The sequence below is a fragment of the Pinus tabuliformis genome, chromosome 5_2, assembly GCF_031772625.1.
Source record: "Pinus tabuliformis cultivar Carrire ecotype Pingquan chromosome 5_2, CPIR1, whole genome shotgun sequence".
In the NCBI taxonomy this organism is placed as follows: Eukaryota; Viridiplantae; Streptophyta; class Pinopsida; order Pinales; family Pinaceae; genus Pinus; species Pinus tabuliformis.
Window position 1 is genome coordinate 968,310,286 of NC_142306.1, and position 15,530 is coordinate 968,325,815.

Below are 15,530 nucleotides of genomic sequence, written 5' to 3' on the forward strand. Positions count from 1 at the left end.
TTTCATCTAGTTGTGTGAGTAGTATTTGTTCCTGTCTGGCATATTCCCCTGTTCTGCCTTCTAGGATGATCTTCTGTTGTAGCTCTGCCATGTGCTGCTCAAGAACTTTTTTCTCTTGAAGAATGTTGCCAAAAGTGGTGTTGTTCCAGGTTTTGATTTTTTTTTTGATGTGCTTCAGTCTTTGCTGGAATTGGTACATGAGTGAGCCACCATTGGGAATGAAACTTTCCCATGTTGTTTTGACCACTGTATTGAACTCAGGGTGGGTAAGCTAGAAAGCTTCAAACTTGAATGGTCGTCTATTTGATTTTCCAGGATTTCTCCATTGCAAAGAAATGGGCCAATGATCCGAGCCAGCAAGGGGTAGGATAGAGGCACATATATCACCACCAAGATGGACGAAATTGTCTGAAATTAGAAATCTATCCAACCTGGATGCTATTTGCTGAGTGCCAACTCTTTTGTTGTTCCAAGTAAAGATGCCTTTATCAAAGGGTAAGTCTATTAGACTATTGTGTTGAATGTAGTCTTTGAAGTCATTGCTTTCTTTTTCCAGCTTTCTTCTGCCTCCCAATTTTTCCTCCAGCCGCGTGATCATATTGAAGTCTCCTCCCATTATCCAAAGTGGATAAGTTCTCAGAGCATTAAGAATCTCCAATGTTTCTAATTGCTTAATTTTTTGTGTACTTTCCTGTGGGAAGTAAACATTGGTTAAATGTCCATGTATGTTGGTGCCGATCAGGTGGAACATTGCCTGAATGAAGTAGTGCAAGGCATGGAAATTTGTTAAGGATATATGCTGAGTATTCCATGCTATGGCTAACCCTCCCGAGGCACCTGTTGCGTCGACTGTTACTGTTTGACATCCTGCCCAGGCTTTGGATAATATGGATTCTAATGTACTGGTGTTGCATTTTGTTTCTTCCATGAATATAATGTATGGTTGTTCTTGCTGAATCATGTTCTTCAACATTCTGTACTTCCCGGGACCATTAAGTCCTCTTACATTCCATGAGATTAGCTTCATGGTTGACTAGTAGGTAAGGAGCGGTAATACTTGGTCAACTTGGAGCACCTTCCCGACTCCACTAGCATTTCCCCAATTAAAATGGTACATTGTAGATCTGTCTTTCTGCCTCTTTTCTTCCCTTCTTTAATGATATGTTTCCCATCCCATTTGCCTCCTTGCTGTATGCCCAAAGTATTATGCTGATGCACTCTTGTGAGCACTACTTCCAAATTTTCCAGTTGTCTTTCCGGTATTGTGTCGAATTCTTTCCTTTTGCAAGCTTTCTCTAGACTGAAAATGTTTATTTCCCCGAGATCAAAGCTTTCTGGTTCTTCTTCCATTAAGCTTTGCTGACTGCTTCCTTCCTGGTGGGTATGTGGCTGAGAAGGTTCTGCCAGGGTATCATCAATGTCCATAATCTTATCGGACCATAGGGCTTTGTATTGAACAAGGTCGGTGTTGAGTTGTAAATCTGAGGCAGGCTTTTCAGAGGAGATGGCATTCGAAGGATGACTGGTTTTAGAGTGGATGAGAGTGGGGGACAGATGGGTGGATGGATCGGAATTTGGCTTTGCTAGCATAGGCGTATTTGATTCAGGTTGTTCTAGATCTGTCAGAATATCAAAGTTGTTGCTGGAGGATGGTAAGTTAGAAGCTGGAGCAGTATTTTTTGGTGCTGAGGGAGGTTTTTTGGTGTGCCTTTTCCTGCTGGCTACCTTGGTGAATCCTTCTGGATCAGACTTGTTTCTAGTTTCTGTGGATTTAGGCTGCATATTTAAGGGACAGTCACGAAAGAGGTGATTGTGGGCATGGCATCGCCTACATCGGAAGGGTACATGTTCATAGTCAAGGGGCTGAATCCATTCAAAGTCATCGTGCAGAAGACTTATCGTGTCCAGTAGCGCATGGCCTAGCTTCATGTAAACGCAAATCCATGCATAGGATGTATATCTTCGAAGCTTAGTTTCCTCCGCTGCCTTTATGAACTCGCCTAATCCATTGCCTATGGCTGTTAGTGAGTCCTCATCCCAGTATTCCAGTGGAAGCGAGTACATGCGGATCCATACTGACGCCCAACTGAAATCTTCCTTGTCGAGGTTGAATCTTTCGACCCAGTCTCATAGATAAAGGCCTGCTGCATTGAAGAAATAGGGTCCTCCATCCAAAACTCTATTTCTGTCTTCAAGGCAGTTGAATGTGGCTGTGAAGAAGCCCTTAGGGCCCAACTGTAGAGTCACATGACCTTTGGGCTTCCATTTCGAGGTTATCCAGCCTTGCAGGGCCTTTTCAGTCGGCCAAAAACCTATGAATTTGCCAATCACGGCGTGATCTTTCATATATTGTATTTGCGCATTGATCCGGTGACTAGGCAGCTCGATCTTGGGCCTTTCTGTGGCAATGGGCTTGCACGTTGGCAATGAAGCTTTCTTTGGTTTGTCTGATGTTGCTTGTTTGTCCGCCGTCTCGTATTCCAGATCTTCTTGTTCATTCTTCTCCTTTTGCTGCACAGGTCGTGCCTCAGGCTTCTCTACATTCTCAGTTCTGCTTTCAGTTGGGTTTTCATTGTTGTAATTTTTGTGGGGAGGCGCTGATGCCTCCCCCGATGGACTGTTCATTGTCCTTTGCATTCAGAATAACAATGCCAGTCCTGACAAAAATTTTGTGTGGGCTTGAAAAGCTGCATGTTCAGACTGTGCACCGTGGAAGGGTTTGACAGGAACCCTAGTTCCTTAGTGCGCCATTGTCTTCCCTCCCATCGCCTCTCAACTCAGCGCATTGTTTTGTTAGTAGGAAATTCACACTTACGAGATATTAAGCATTAGACTTATATTGTAATATATTTTAGTAAAATTTTAGATCCTTTATTTCTTTTGATAACGTGTCCGGTAATGTCATTTCTTCACTCTCAAAGTTGAAAGCAATATTTTGCGTTTATGTAGCTTAGGAGATACACGTAACTATTTCCGAAAGAAAGATGTTACGTCTCTTCGGTGACGTTTATTGCCGTGACATGCCCTTTCTTTTTATTGTGTGGCGGACAGTTTTCAAACTTACCATCCTTTTTTTATTTGACTTTTCTCAAAGCAGGTAGCATCTTTATTCAAACGTGGCCCCGCTTATTATCAACAAAGCTCGCACTTAGGGATATGGGTTGCACGCCGATTTATTCTTGTGCTGTGACTATAACCCTGATGGAAAACCTAGCAAAAATGAGAGGCAATAAAACAGGATACCCTCTTTAAAAGGGGCCACGTGGCAAAGTGAAAGATGCGACAATGCAAGTCCAATCCTAAAATTTGATAACAAGAAAATCAACGACCTGCTTTTACTATCAACAAGGAAATAACAAGGAAATCAACAACCTGCCTTTACTTTAAACAAGGAAATCAACGACCTGCCTTTACACCGATCCTAAAGAGAACAGGAAATAACATTCAATCTTTTTTAACGATTTGAACGCTCCCACCGATTTCATTGTCAGATTCCATCTTTAAATGACAGCATTTACATAATTAAGAAAAAAATATTAGAGTGGTCGAAGTTGATTGGAACAAAGAAGAAAACAAAAAGATATTAAATTTTAAAAAAGATTGTGATGAGCTTTCAATAATTTATTAACTATTTTGTAAATGTTTCAAAGGATTGAATTAACATGTAAATGTTGTTTTATGAAATCTCTTTTTAATCCTTTTATGTTGTACATCATAAAAGTATTATTTTTAAATATTTTATTACATTTTTAATAAATAATATAAATTTATTTTAGTATTATATTTATTTAATGGTGAGAGAAATAAAATTTTACAAAAGTGTCAATTTATTATTTTTAGATATTTTATTATATTTTTTATAAATAATATAAATTTATTTAATGTCGAGAGAAATAAAAAATTTTAAAGTGTATTTTTTTAAGCAAATTTTGTTTTTAAAAATAAGTTTATATTATGAGAGATTTGGTTTCTCTATTTTAAACTAACATGAATCTATGTTGGTTAATTATATCTTTTGAAATATCAAGGTTATGAATCCTTATTATTTAAATTTATTTTAATTTGATGTGGATATCATGATTTTTTCTCCAAAAAATAGTTTTTATTTTTATTCATAAATACAAAATTACAATATAACCAATTGAGCTGAATAATTTATTATTACCTTTTTAACTAAGCCTACATTATATTTTATTATTATTACTATTATTTGAGGGGTGGAAGGAGGGGGAGAGGTACTCTATGGTCTCTAGGAGGACAAAGTATCCATTTACTCATGTGCTCTTGGTCATATGACAAATAATCAAGTAGATATATATGCTCTCTATTAGGGACTTTTGTTAGCCAAATAACGACAGGTTGACACACGATTATAGGAGATTCTCTCCTAATCCCACATCATCTAATAAAAGGCTCCCTCGCAAAGGAGAAATATATGGAAAGCATCATGAGAAGAATGAGGGAATTTGTGGAAGATATCCCATTGAAAGCATATTTCCATGTCCTAAGAGACTTCAACACATAAGCAAACAAGTATGCTATTAAGGGGTGTAAATTAAAGATATGTGAGTTGAAGATTAATGGTCAAATCTATATTTCCCTAATAGTGGATGAAGTCTATTAAAAAAATTCCCTAGTAGGGTTATATGTTTTAAATTTTGTGTTTTGTTGGCGCAATTTTGTAAGGTATTCACCTACAAAGCCCCTCTTTGTTACTAGGATATATCCAAAGAAAAATCATGTATTCCTATTGAAAATATGCGTATATATGCAAGATCATTCATCAACTTTAAGAGGACTATGATGTAGTAGAAAAAACTTACTTGGAAAAAGTATTTGTTATAGTATCAAGATCACTTATTCTTATGTAATAATTCTCAACTCTAACACATCGTCCTATTGAAATTACACACTTCTCCTATAGGAAGAATGGAAAGACTATTTTTTATCATATCAAGATCACTTATACTTACGTAATAATTCTCAACTCAAAGACAAGGTCCTATTGGAATTATACACTTCTTTTATAGGAAGATATTCAAGGTTATTGAAGACATACAATAGGATCGAGATTTTTTTATTTGGAAAATCTTAAATTATATGTGCAAACATTTGTGGTAGAATGTGTGGTATGCCAAAAAAATAAAGGAGATACTATCAAAACCCCAGGGCTTCTTCAGCCATTAGCCAAACATTAGGAATGCATTTCAATTGATTTTATTGCAATTTTACCCAAATCTAAAGGAAAGAGTGTCATTATGGTAGTGGTAGATCTATTGACAAAGTATGCCCACTTTTTCTCTCTTTCTCGTCCTCTTAAAGCAAGTATTGTGGAAGAAAAATTCATGGAAAAATTTTGTAAGCTACATGGAATACCAAAGATTATTGTAAGTGACAGAGACCTAATTTTCACTTTAAAATTTTGGACTGAATTATTTTCTTGTTTGGGTACTCAATTGGGTCACAACTCATCTTACCATCCTCAAACTAATGGGAAAATTGAGATTGTGAATAAATGTTTAGAAGGATATCTATGTTGATTTGCATCTAATAACTATACATAATGACTCAAATGGTTTCCCTTTGAAGAATGACAGTACAATGGATCCTTCCATACTTCATAAAAATACCACCATTTATGGAACTTTGTGGATATCATCTTCCATCTGTCACATCACCCTTGAAAGGATTATAAGGGATCAAGTAGTAGAGGACCACATCCAAAACCAACAAGAGGTTCTCAAACTATTGTAGGACAAATTTATTATGGCACAGAACAAGATGAAACAAAAATTACATCAACATTGTAGTGAAAGGGAATTTGAAGTGAGGATTAGGTATTTTTGAGACTATGACCATATAAACAATGGTCGTCAAGAAAAAAAGAATGAAAATAAATTAGCTCCAATATATTATGGCCCCTATAAGGTGTTATAGAGAAATGGAAGTATGACCTACAAATTCGAGTTGCCTCCATCTTCACATGTACATCTAGTCCTCAATGTTTCTTGCTTTAAGAAGGTAATCATTGATAAGATCCTAGTTGAAGCTATTCTTCTAGAGATTAATCAAGAAGGAAAAACAATACTATAACTAGAAACAATTTTGGAAACAAGGACTAAGCAACTAAAAAATTGAGCGATACTAAGTACCTCATCAAATAGAAGAACCTACTTGTGGAAGAAGCGACATGGGAAGATGATTTGTTCATGTAGAAATGCCCACAGATAGTCAAGTGTTGAGGAAAACACTTCTTTGAAGGAAAGGGGCATGTTAAGTCATATATAAGCCCAATGTTAACCCAAAAACCCCTTCTTAATCCCTAGATGTTGAATGATTATATTTCTACTGTTATATTTTTAGTAGGATAGAGCCACTCAAGGTCCCATTTTATTATAATTATTAATACTATCAATCCGTAGTGTGTGTGTGTGTGTGTGTATAAAGGATTCATAGTCTTAATATTATCAGATATTGTTTGTTCATTGTATTTATTGTAAAAGAAGGTTTCCCCTTGAAGTAGATTGTAATTACTAGCTTCTTATCATTTTTGAGGTGCAATTATCATAACATTTAATCTTATGATTCTCCTTTTCAAGAATTTGATTCTTCCTTAAATATTATGTATATAAAGGCATGAGCATAAGAGTACTTACTATTTTACGTTTCCTGACCTTAGATGTTTTTTCTAGCTCTTGGGAAGTAGTGGTCTCTTCTACTTCAAGAGTTGTGGCTTCTTCTTCTTCTTCTTCATGGTATACCTCTCAATTATCAAATAACAGATGCCATCATGTGGATATGTAGGTTTATAACACAAATGGTTTTAGCATTTCACATTTACCTAATATAGTTATGGAATTACCATGTAAATTATCAAATAACAAGTCGAATCTTGTGGATACTTAGGTTTATAAAAAGAAAAAGTGATTTTACCTTTTCACATTTACCTAATGAAATTGTAAAATTACCACACAAATGATCAAATAACAAATGACATCTTGTGGATACATATATTTATAAACAAATGATTAACATGATGTTATAATATAGATTAAATGAATCTTCATGTGAACTTATGAAATGCATTGTCCTGTAACCTATGCATTATACCACTAGGATCTTAATTTTATACGAGAGAAAATGATGTTGATTATCCTATAATAAATGTATTATACCATTAGTATATTAACTTTAAAAGATATAAAATGATTTTGATACATGTATATCAAGCATATTTACTAATATATTTGTATATATATGTGTGTGTTATGAAAAACAAAACAAAAAACATTCATTTTTGTTAGAAACACATATTTGGTCATTTTATCAAAACCAAATATAACATCATGTGGTAGTTGAGATGGAAAACATGAGTCACCCATAGGACAAAATAACACACAAATTATTTATCCATGTATATCAATTCTTATGTGAAGTTTGATGATAGGGAGAACAAACACACACCAAACACCAACAAAGGAAATGCAAAAATCCATGGGGCATAACTTTCCTTTCTTGTCATTATATGAATTTTATAATGGATGGAGATATCTCTAGAATTATGTTAGCACTGTGATATTCTAGATATAACCAAGAAAAACTAATTCTAAAAATTATATTTATCCAAAATTAATTGGGATTCGCCCATGGGGCATAGAATATATGGTGATGGGGTGTAATATTAAGTCACTTCTTGAGGTGAAGGTCACTGATTCGAAACTGCGTGGTAAAAAATACAATCATGTTAAGGGTTGGTGTGGCCTAGGCTAGCTTTGATCCCTAGATGATTTTGACAGCTTAGATGCCCTTAGGTAAGGTTTCTCAAGCCACAAGTTAAGCCTGATGTAATATATGATGAACTTAGACCACTTGACAAAATATAAAAATGGGATTCACATCTAAGTGTCCCACTAGAGTTCATATGCAACTAACAATTCACTCTATTTAATAGAGGATATTTCTATACTTTAACGCTCCCCCTTAATCTCCACCATTACATTTACTAACAATGCCTAACTGTTGGGGTGACAGGTGGGGGAGGGATTCTCATGAATCCCGAAGGAATCATCAGAGATAGATATGCTTGTGGACTTGGAAGGAAGACAAACAACTAAGCTGAAGTTTATGGTTTATTTCTTGGTCTAACATTGGCTCAAAAAAAGGGCATTAGAAAGCTCCAGGTCCTAGGGACTCAATGTTGATCATAAGGAATATGAACTATATTTCATCAGCAAAAAATATGAACCTAAATAAAATTATAAAGAGATCCCAAGGTTTGATCGCCTCCTTCGATTTCATGTCCTTTATTCATATCCTAATAGAGAATAATCAAGAAGCCGATAAGCAAGAAAACTAGGTTTTCTAGTTGAGTGAAGAAAAAGGTATTGTGAACGAGGTCAAGGAAACGATATGCATTCCCTAATCTTATCACGCACTTCAATTATTGGTTTGAGGATGGAATTCTTGGTCTCACCAAGAAGTTAGCAAGTACTATCACCTTAGATTATGCAAGGCTAGCCGCCCTTAAGTTCTTCTTCCCTCCCCTCTCTTTCCCTCTCTTTTTGCGCCCCCTCCCCCTCCCCATTTCTCTCTTAACCTCTCCCTCCCCTATCATCCACCATCCTTCTTCCTCTCATATTTCTTTACCTTTCATTTGTCTCGCCCCTCCTATTCTCCTCTCTGTTATGGCCCCCTTCCTTGGTTCTTTTAAACTCTTGCTCCTTGGCCCCTGTCGCATCATTCCATGCTTGACCTGACCTATCCTTGTGTCTTACATTAACAATTAACAGATCAAAATTGACATCTTACATTAACAATTTCCTTTTACATGATTCCAGTCTTCTGCCTAGGCCTTGGAACCATGCCTAAAGGGGTGTACTACATGACCAGGGGTTTACACTGCCAGTAAACTTAATTATAACTAATTATGAGAACAAGATAGCATTGTTTATATACCAGATTGCTTAAATTAAGGATTAGCTTCCTGTATGAATTATAGTGCACTGATAGAAATAGAGATAGTTTCCAACAAAAAGCACCCAAAAAAGCAGCAAAAGTCATAGGAGACACTTATTTTGCTTCTTCGGTGCTGGTCTTTGAAGACCTCCACCACCATCATCACTTCCAAATTCATCCTTCTGCACCTCAAGAGTTGCAGGTACCACTCTGCCCCTGTTTCTTGAAATCTCTCTGATAGGAGTCTTTGCAGCCTTCTCAGAACAAGGAATCATAAGTGGATTAGTTCTGTGAGGCATCAAATCCTCACCACTTTCAACAAATTCCATCATCAACTTCCAGTCTTTAAAATCAAACTGAAAAACAAATTGGCTATAAGAAGCTTCTCTAGGTGCCATTTCTGTAGCTCTGGGAGCATTTTTGGGGACAACAAAATGTTTTCCATTTTCATTGACATTTATTTCAACTCTACCATCCTTTACTAGAAATGATAACACAAAGATGTTTTCTACTGTCTGGGAAAATGATATTCTATTTAGAACCAAATTCTATAATCTGGATTGCTTCTGTTTTCGCAAAATGTTAAATATGCCTGCCATATTCTTGTCTGTTTCTGATTTTTCATCTTCCAGGGACTCTTTCATTGCTTCAAGTTGAGTGCCTTCTGTCAGCTTCATCTGTTTTCTTTGTACTATAGCTTTCCTTTGCTTAGTTTCATTATCCATTGGTCCAAGCATAGTGCAAATTCCTGCCACATGCTGGAAAAAAGAAGCAGCTCAAAGCCTAATATTTCTCTGTGATATTTGGGTTTGATCATCATTTCCCTCCAAATACCTACTTCCATATGCCTGGTCACTATAGTTTCTTAGAATATCACTACTAATAAAATCAACTGAAGTATCACCATAATTGTTTTGTGATATGTTAACAGCAGCGAGGAGTGTGGATGTGAGATCAAAGAATGTATCAACATCTGTAACTTGCTCATGAGGTCTCTAAACAAAATTGTGCAAGCTTTCCACTTTGCTAATTATAGCCTCAAATTTGCTAGATTCTGCTTTTAAAATATTTTCCCTCTCCTTAGCAATCGAAGCCTTGAGGGGATGATAATGGTATCTTAATATACAGTGTTGCACCATACTCTGATTGTTACCATAGTATGCAGTAACATCTTCTTTCTCTCTTGGGGGCTTATTGTGGCCTTGTTGTGATCCTTTTACCCCACGAGAGGAATCTTCCAGTGTCTCACTCAATGATTCTTCCTCTTTAACTCTAGCTTGGGTACCAAGCCTTCTACCCATCCTTTCTATCACCTTCTTTTGGAGTTGATAGAAACGAAAATATTCAACCAAAGTTGGAAGGAAGGGCTTGAAATTGAGATTTTTGATTGAAGAACTGCCGTGAAATGGAAAGAGAGCAAGAAAATATTTTCGTGTTGCATTGAAATGAGGGAGGGCAAGGAGTTGTGATTTCCCCTACCCTGAGAAGTCTGCTTTGTAATAGAAGAGGGATGAAGGCTCACTATAGTGGATATAAAGTCCCAAGGCATACAAATTGTTGAATGAAATGCGTAGGTGCAATGTGCCAATTAAGTGTGAGGATTGGGAGAAGTGACACATGTGGGAGAGTGGCCATATTATTGAAGAATTGTTTACATTGAGGAAGGACACCATTTTAATATGGTAAGAATGTAAATTCTAACGTGGAGAGTTTCCAACACCACTTTCTCATCTACATGAGGGAGTTTACAATTTGTATATCTTTGTCTCAGTCCCATGGTGAATATATTAGTGTGAGGATCCACTGTTTCATGATCCATATGTTGGATGCTTTGCTGAACTTGAGCTTTATAAGGAAATCTCTTTAGATATCCAGAACGTCTCAGAATTTTTTTTAAACAATTATTGTCTTGAAACAATGTTTATTGATGATAAATTGCTTGGTAATGTACACATGCATAGAAGAGTGTGACTGATGGCATGGATACTCGGCCTTTCGGGTCGAAATGGCCACCTCTAAAGATAATATTTGGAATATCCTTTGAGCCTTACTTTATAGGGACCTAACAGAGGATCAAGCGTTGAGAGGATTTTCTTTATAGGTACCTAATAGAGCAATGCATAAATTCAACCAAAGCTAGAAGGAAGGGCTTGAAATCTATGTTACTAGAAACCAAAAAGGGGAAACAAAATGAGAAATGACAACGAGAAAAGAAATGGAGTTTGGAGATTTCACATTCAAGAAATGAGGAGAGAGAAAAACAAGACAAATATGAAACATACAACCAAGCATTTGTTTCACATTCAAGAAACGAGGAGAGAGAAAAAACAAGAAAAATATGAAACATAAAACCAAGCATTCATCATTAACATTCTCAAATACTATGGTTCATAGGTAGTTGCTCATAGGCTTTAGTTGTTCACATTGGCCATTCCTTAATACTTATAGTGATCAACAAAGCTTCCATTTTTCACATAAGCCATTCTTGAATACCCATGTTTGATCCTCTAGGCTGGCAAATACAATAGTGAAGAAACACTTGGCACTGAATTCAAGTTTGATTTAGCCTTTGCATTTTTCGGATGAGTACATGATCCCACATACATTGTATATATTCTTGGATGTGACATGAGTGGACCTCAAATTTGGGATCTATTGTATCATTTTCCACACAGTTATGAGTTATTGTTTTCATGGTTGGGTAACAAGATGGTGGAGATTGAGTTGATCTCCATTGGACATAGAGCCAAAAATAGAGGGTTGTCTTGAACTATTGCCACTTGCAGAACCATAAATACTACAACATGTGTTTGAAGACAAAATCTAAAGATAAAAATTTCAAAAATTTATCTTTAATCCATTATAATAGAAAACTAATCTTTATAATAATAAAAATAATATACTTTAAAAGTATAGTTGAACTAGATATTAAATTGCTAGTTTGTAAGAAAAAAATTAACTAAATTATTTAACTACTAATTTATAAAAATATATATAAAATATCTATACACATTACTAATTTATAAAAGACATTTGATCCCTTTAGGGTGTTGGTATATCCGAAATTAAGATGGATCTAGGCTAGTATATATTATTTACCATAATTATTGTTAAAGTGTATAATGGCTATCTCATATTTGTATTTGCATTGATTAAATGATTATTATATGTAGTCATGTTTTATATTAATTATTTTAATGCATCATATATATGGTTTTGTATAGTAAATTTATTTTTATGTTAAATTTTAATAGTTAAATTTAGATATTCTTTCTTGATATTAGTTATTTTTTATTAATTTTCATTTTATTCTATTGGATCCATTAAAATTTGTTATCTGAGTCAATGTTTCCAATTAACAAGTGTGGTTGATCAATATAAGTAAGTGAAATAAATTATTAAATTGTGATTTTTTTAAATTTCTACTTGTTAAATATTATATATAAATATCACTAGTGATTATAACATACCAAACCATTCATTTTTAGTTGTTAAATATGATTATGTTAAAATAGTCAATGTTGTTAAAGATATATTAAGCACTATTGCAAGATGTTGTCACTAGGGAGAACACCCAACCTATTTGCAACAAACCTGTTACGTTAGCACCTAAGCTACATATGGTTGACTTCTAACCATAGACTCTGAAAATGCCTTCGAAAACTGTGAAGAAAACCAATGCTTTTTATGATTCATGTCAATGTCCAATCGGGAAGAGATCCATATTGCAAATGAACCAGATTAATGTTTTCCATAAAACAATTTCAAGAAACGAACCATTTTTGGAAAACCCAGTTTCTTGCATTAAAAACAAAAACTACTGTATAAAACACCATTTTTCGTACCATTCCAGTTTTTATACTGTTTTTTCAGAAATGAAGACTTCCATTTCGTTTCTGGTAACAGAGCTTGAAATTGAGATTTCTGATTAAGAACTGTCGTAAAATGGAAAGAGAGCAAGAAAATCTTTTTGTGTTGCATTGAAATGAGGGAGGGCAAGGAGATACCCTGAGAAGTCTACGTTGTTGTTTCTTCCCTTGTTTTCCTGGTGTGGTATACTACCAAACTACTATTTTTGTAATTTCTAGTGTGGTATACTACCAAACTACTATAAGAGTTCAGCGTATATTTAATACAATTTCATTGCCAATATAGTAATTGTGGGGCTAGTTCATTTCAAGCTAAATTCCTAAAAAACAAAATCCAAATAGCCTAATTTCAGGTGAAAAAGTTGGTAGATTGTTTGAAGCAATTGAAATCAAGGAAGTAATTAAAGGAGAGAAAGGTTATGTGTGCAAATATTTTCTTGGGCTCTTGAAAGAAGACCAAGGCTTCTAATCCTTCCATCGTGGTCCAAATTTGCCCAGCGAAAATAGATCCATGTTTTGTAAGCAAGCCATTGAAGAGATCCTCCTCAATCTTATTTCTCAATGCATCCAAATTCAACCATGAAATAATAACTGCCAATGAATTACTGCAACATTTCATGTGAAAATATAAAACAAATTTGCAAATCAATTCTAGTTTGTGAGCAAGCCATTGAAGAGATCCTCCTCAATCTTATTTCTCAACGCATCCAAATTCAACCATGAAACAATAACTGCCAGCAAATTACTGCAACATTTCATGTGAAAATATAAAACAAATTTGCAAATCAATTCTAAGAATGGCCATCGATCTAGAAACCCTAAAAATTGATCCAACGACCTGTACCTGTTTCCATATAGCCACAGATCAGATTGTACTATGCCCATGGTCTTTCCTTTTTTTTCAACTACTCAACATACATTTCATGTGAAAATATAAAACAAATTTGCAAATCAATTCTAAGAATGGCCATCGATCTAGAAACCCTAAAGATTGATCCAGCGACCTGTACTTGTTTCCATATAGCCACAGATCAGATTGTATTGTGCCCATGGTCTTTCCTTTTTTTTCAACTACTCAACATTCATTCGAATACACTAAGGCGGGGAAGAAAAATTGTTATGGCCTTTCCTTTTTCTTTCAACTACTCAATATTCATTCGAATACACTAAGGCGGGGAAGAAAACACAACATAATGGTCTTTCCTCTTTTTTCAACTACTCAACATTCATTCGAATACACTAAGGTGGGGAAGAAAACGCGGCAAAATGGTCTTTTTTTTTTTCAACTACTCAACATTCATTCGAATACACTAAGGCAGGAAAGAAAATGCGCTAGAAATTAAATTTTTAATTTGGATGATCATTAAATTTTTTAATTATAATTATTTATTTTTTTATAAATTTTAAAAACATTATATTTTATGAATATATCAAAATGTATGGAATGTATATTTTCTTATCTTATTGTATACTCATTTCAAAAAATTATATTTTTTATTTTTCAAAATTACAAAATAATTAACCATGTTGTAAGTCGTAATTTTAAACAAATTTAGATTTGGATTTTATATAATTAAACAAAAAAAACTACAAATATTTTTTATTAATGTTTAATTATCTAATACTTATATTATGGGTTTCCATGTTATTTAAACAAATGAGATTTGGTTTTATAATTATTATGTCAAACTTTAAAGCTAAAAATTAACTTTTAACACTGCAATCTTTTATAACCAATTTGTATGTAGTTCATTGTTATGGCAGTAAAAAATGAATCTCATGAGTTAATTTGGTTGTAGTGCATTGTGATGGTAGTAAAAAATGAATCTCATGAGCCTGGTCCCACCCGCACATTGGTATAGTTCCACCCAAGAAACCATTTATCTTTCTCCATGAATCTGTAATATATTGTACCAAGAAGCACCATAATGTATGGCATTTCTATTTCCCACAATTGAAAAAGCACCATAAATCCTTCTACATGAGCATTTTTCTTCTGTATTGTTGAACTAAACATGGCAAGACTTTCCTGTGGCAACAAGAATTTCCGAAGCCCTCATCCCCCCTATCACAATATATCTTATAATCTATCATTTTGGAGTGTAGTATCCCTAGTAAGAATATAGAAGTGTAGGGGAACACAACCTCAAAGTCAATGGGAAGCCAAGGGGAAATGTTTGTGCATCTAAGAGGGATACCTCGATTACATAGATGTGGTTTTCTAAGCTTTTGCATTAATCAAATGTATATTTGAGGGGGAATTCAGCCATAAAAAATGCTTGACTGAATTTTCATACACAAGGGTTGATTCTACTTCGAATTTTGATACTTTGTGTTTACTCACTTTAATGTCATTACATATAACTAATAATTTGCAAGTCCTTGTCTCATTTGATCTCATTTTATTTCAATTGCGAAGTGACTAAGCCTTGAACCCAAAATCCTCATAGCTAAGATTTACAAAGTATGCATTGCCTCATTTCCTCTCATTTTACTTCAGTTAAATGGAGCAACTATGCCTTAGCCCCAAACCCACACAACTAAGCTTTTCACACTATAGAATCCTCTCTCTCCCTGGTATTGCACTTGGTTTAGATATCACTTTTCTTAGAAGAGAAGCAATGTCTCACTAAATACCTTACATGTTAACTTATCATCTGATCCCATTACATTTTCCAAGCGTTGAGGACATTAATAAAATTTCAA

General features: G+C 34.7%; 1 protein-coding gene across 1 annotated transcript; it reads right to left on the minus strand.

Annotated features, from left to right (window-relative positions):
• Positions 1-271: 271 nt before the first annotated feature.
• Positions 272-1,027, minus strand: LOC149162519 (uncharacterized). The gene has a single exon (XM_089435202.1). It carries the CDS (start codon positions 1,025-1,027, stop codon positions 272-274), a length of 756 nt encoding a protein of 251 aa, XP_089291328.1.
• Positions 1,028-15,530: the final 14,503 nt, after the last annotated feature.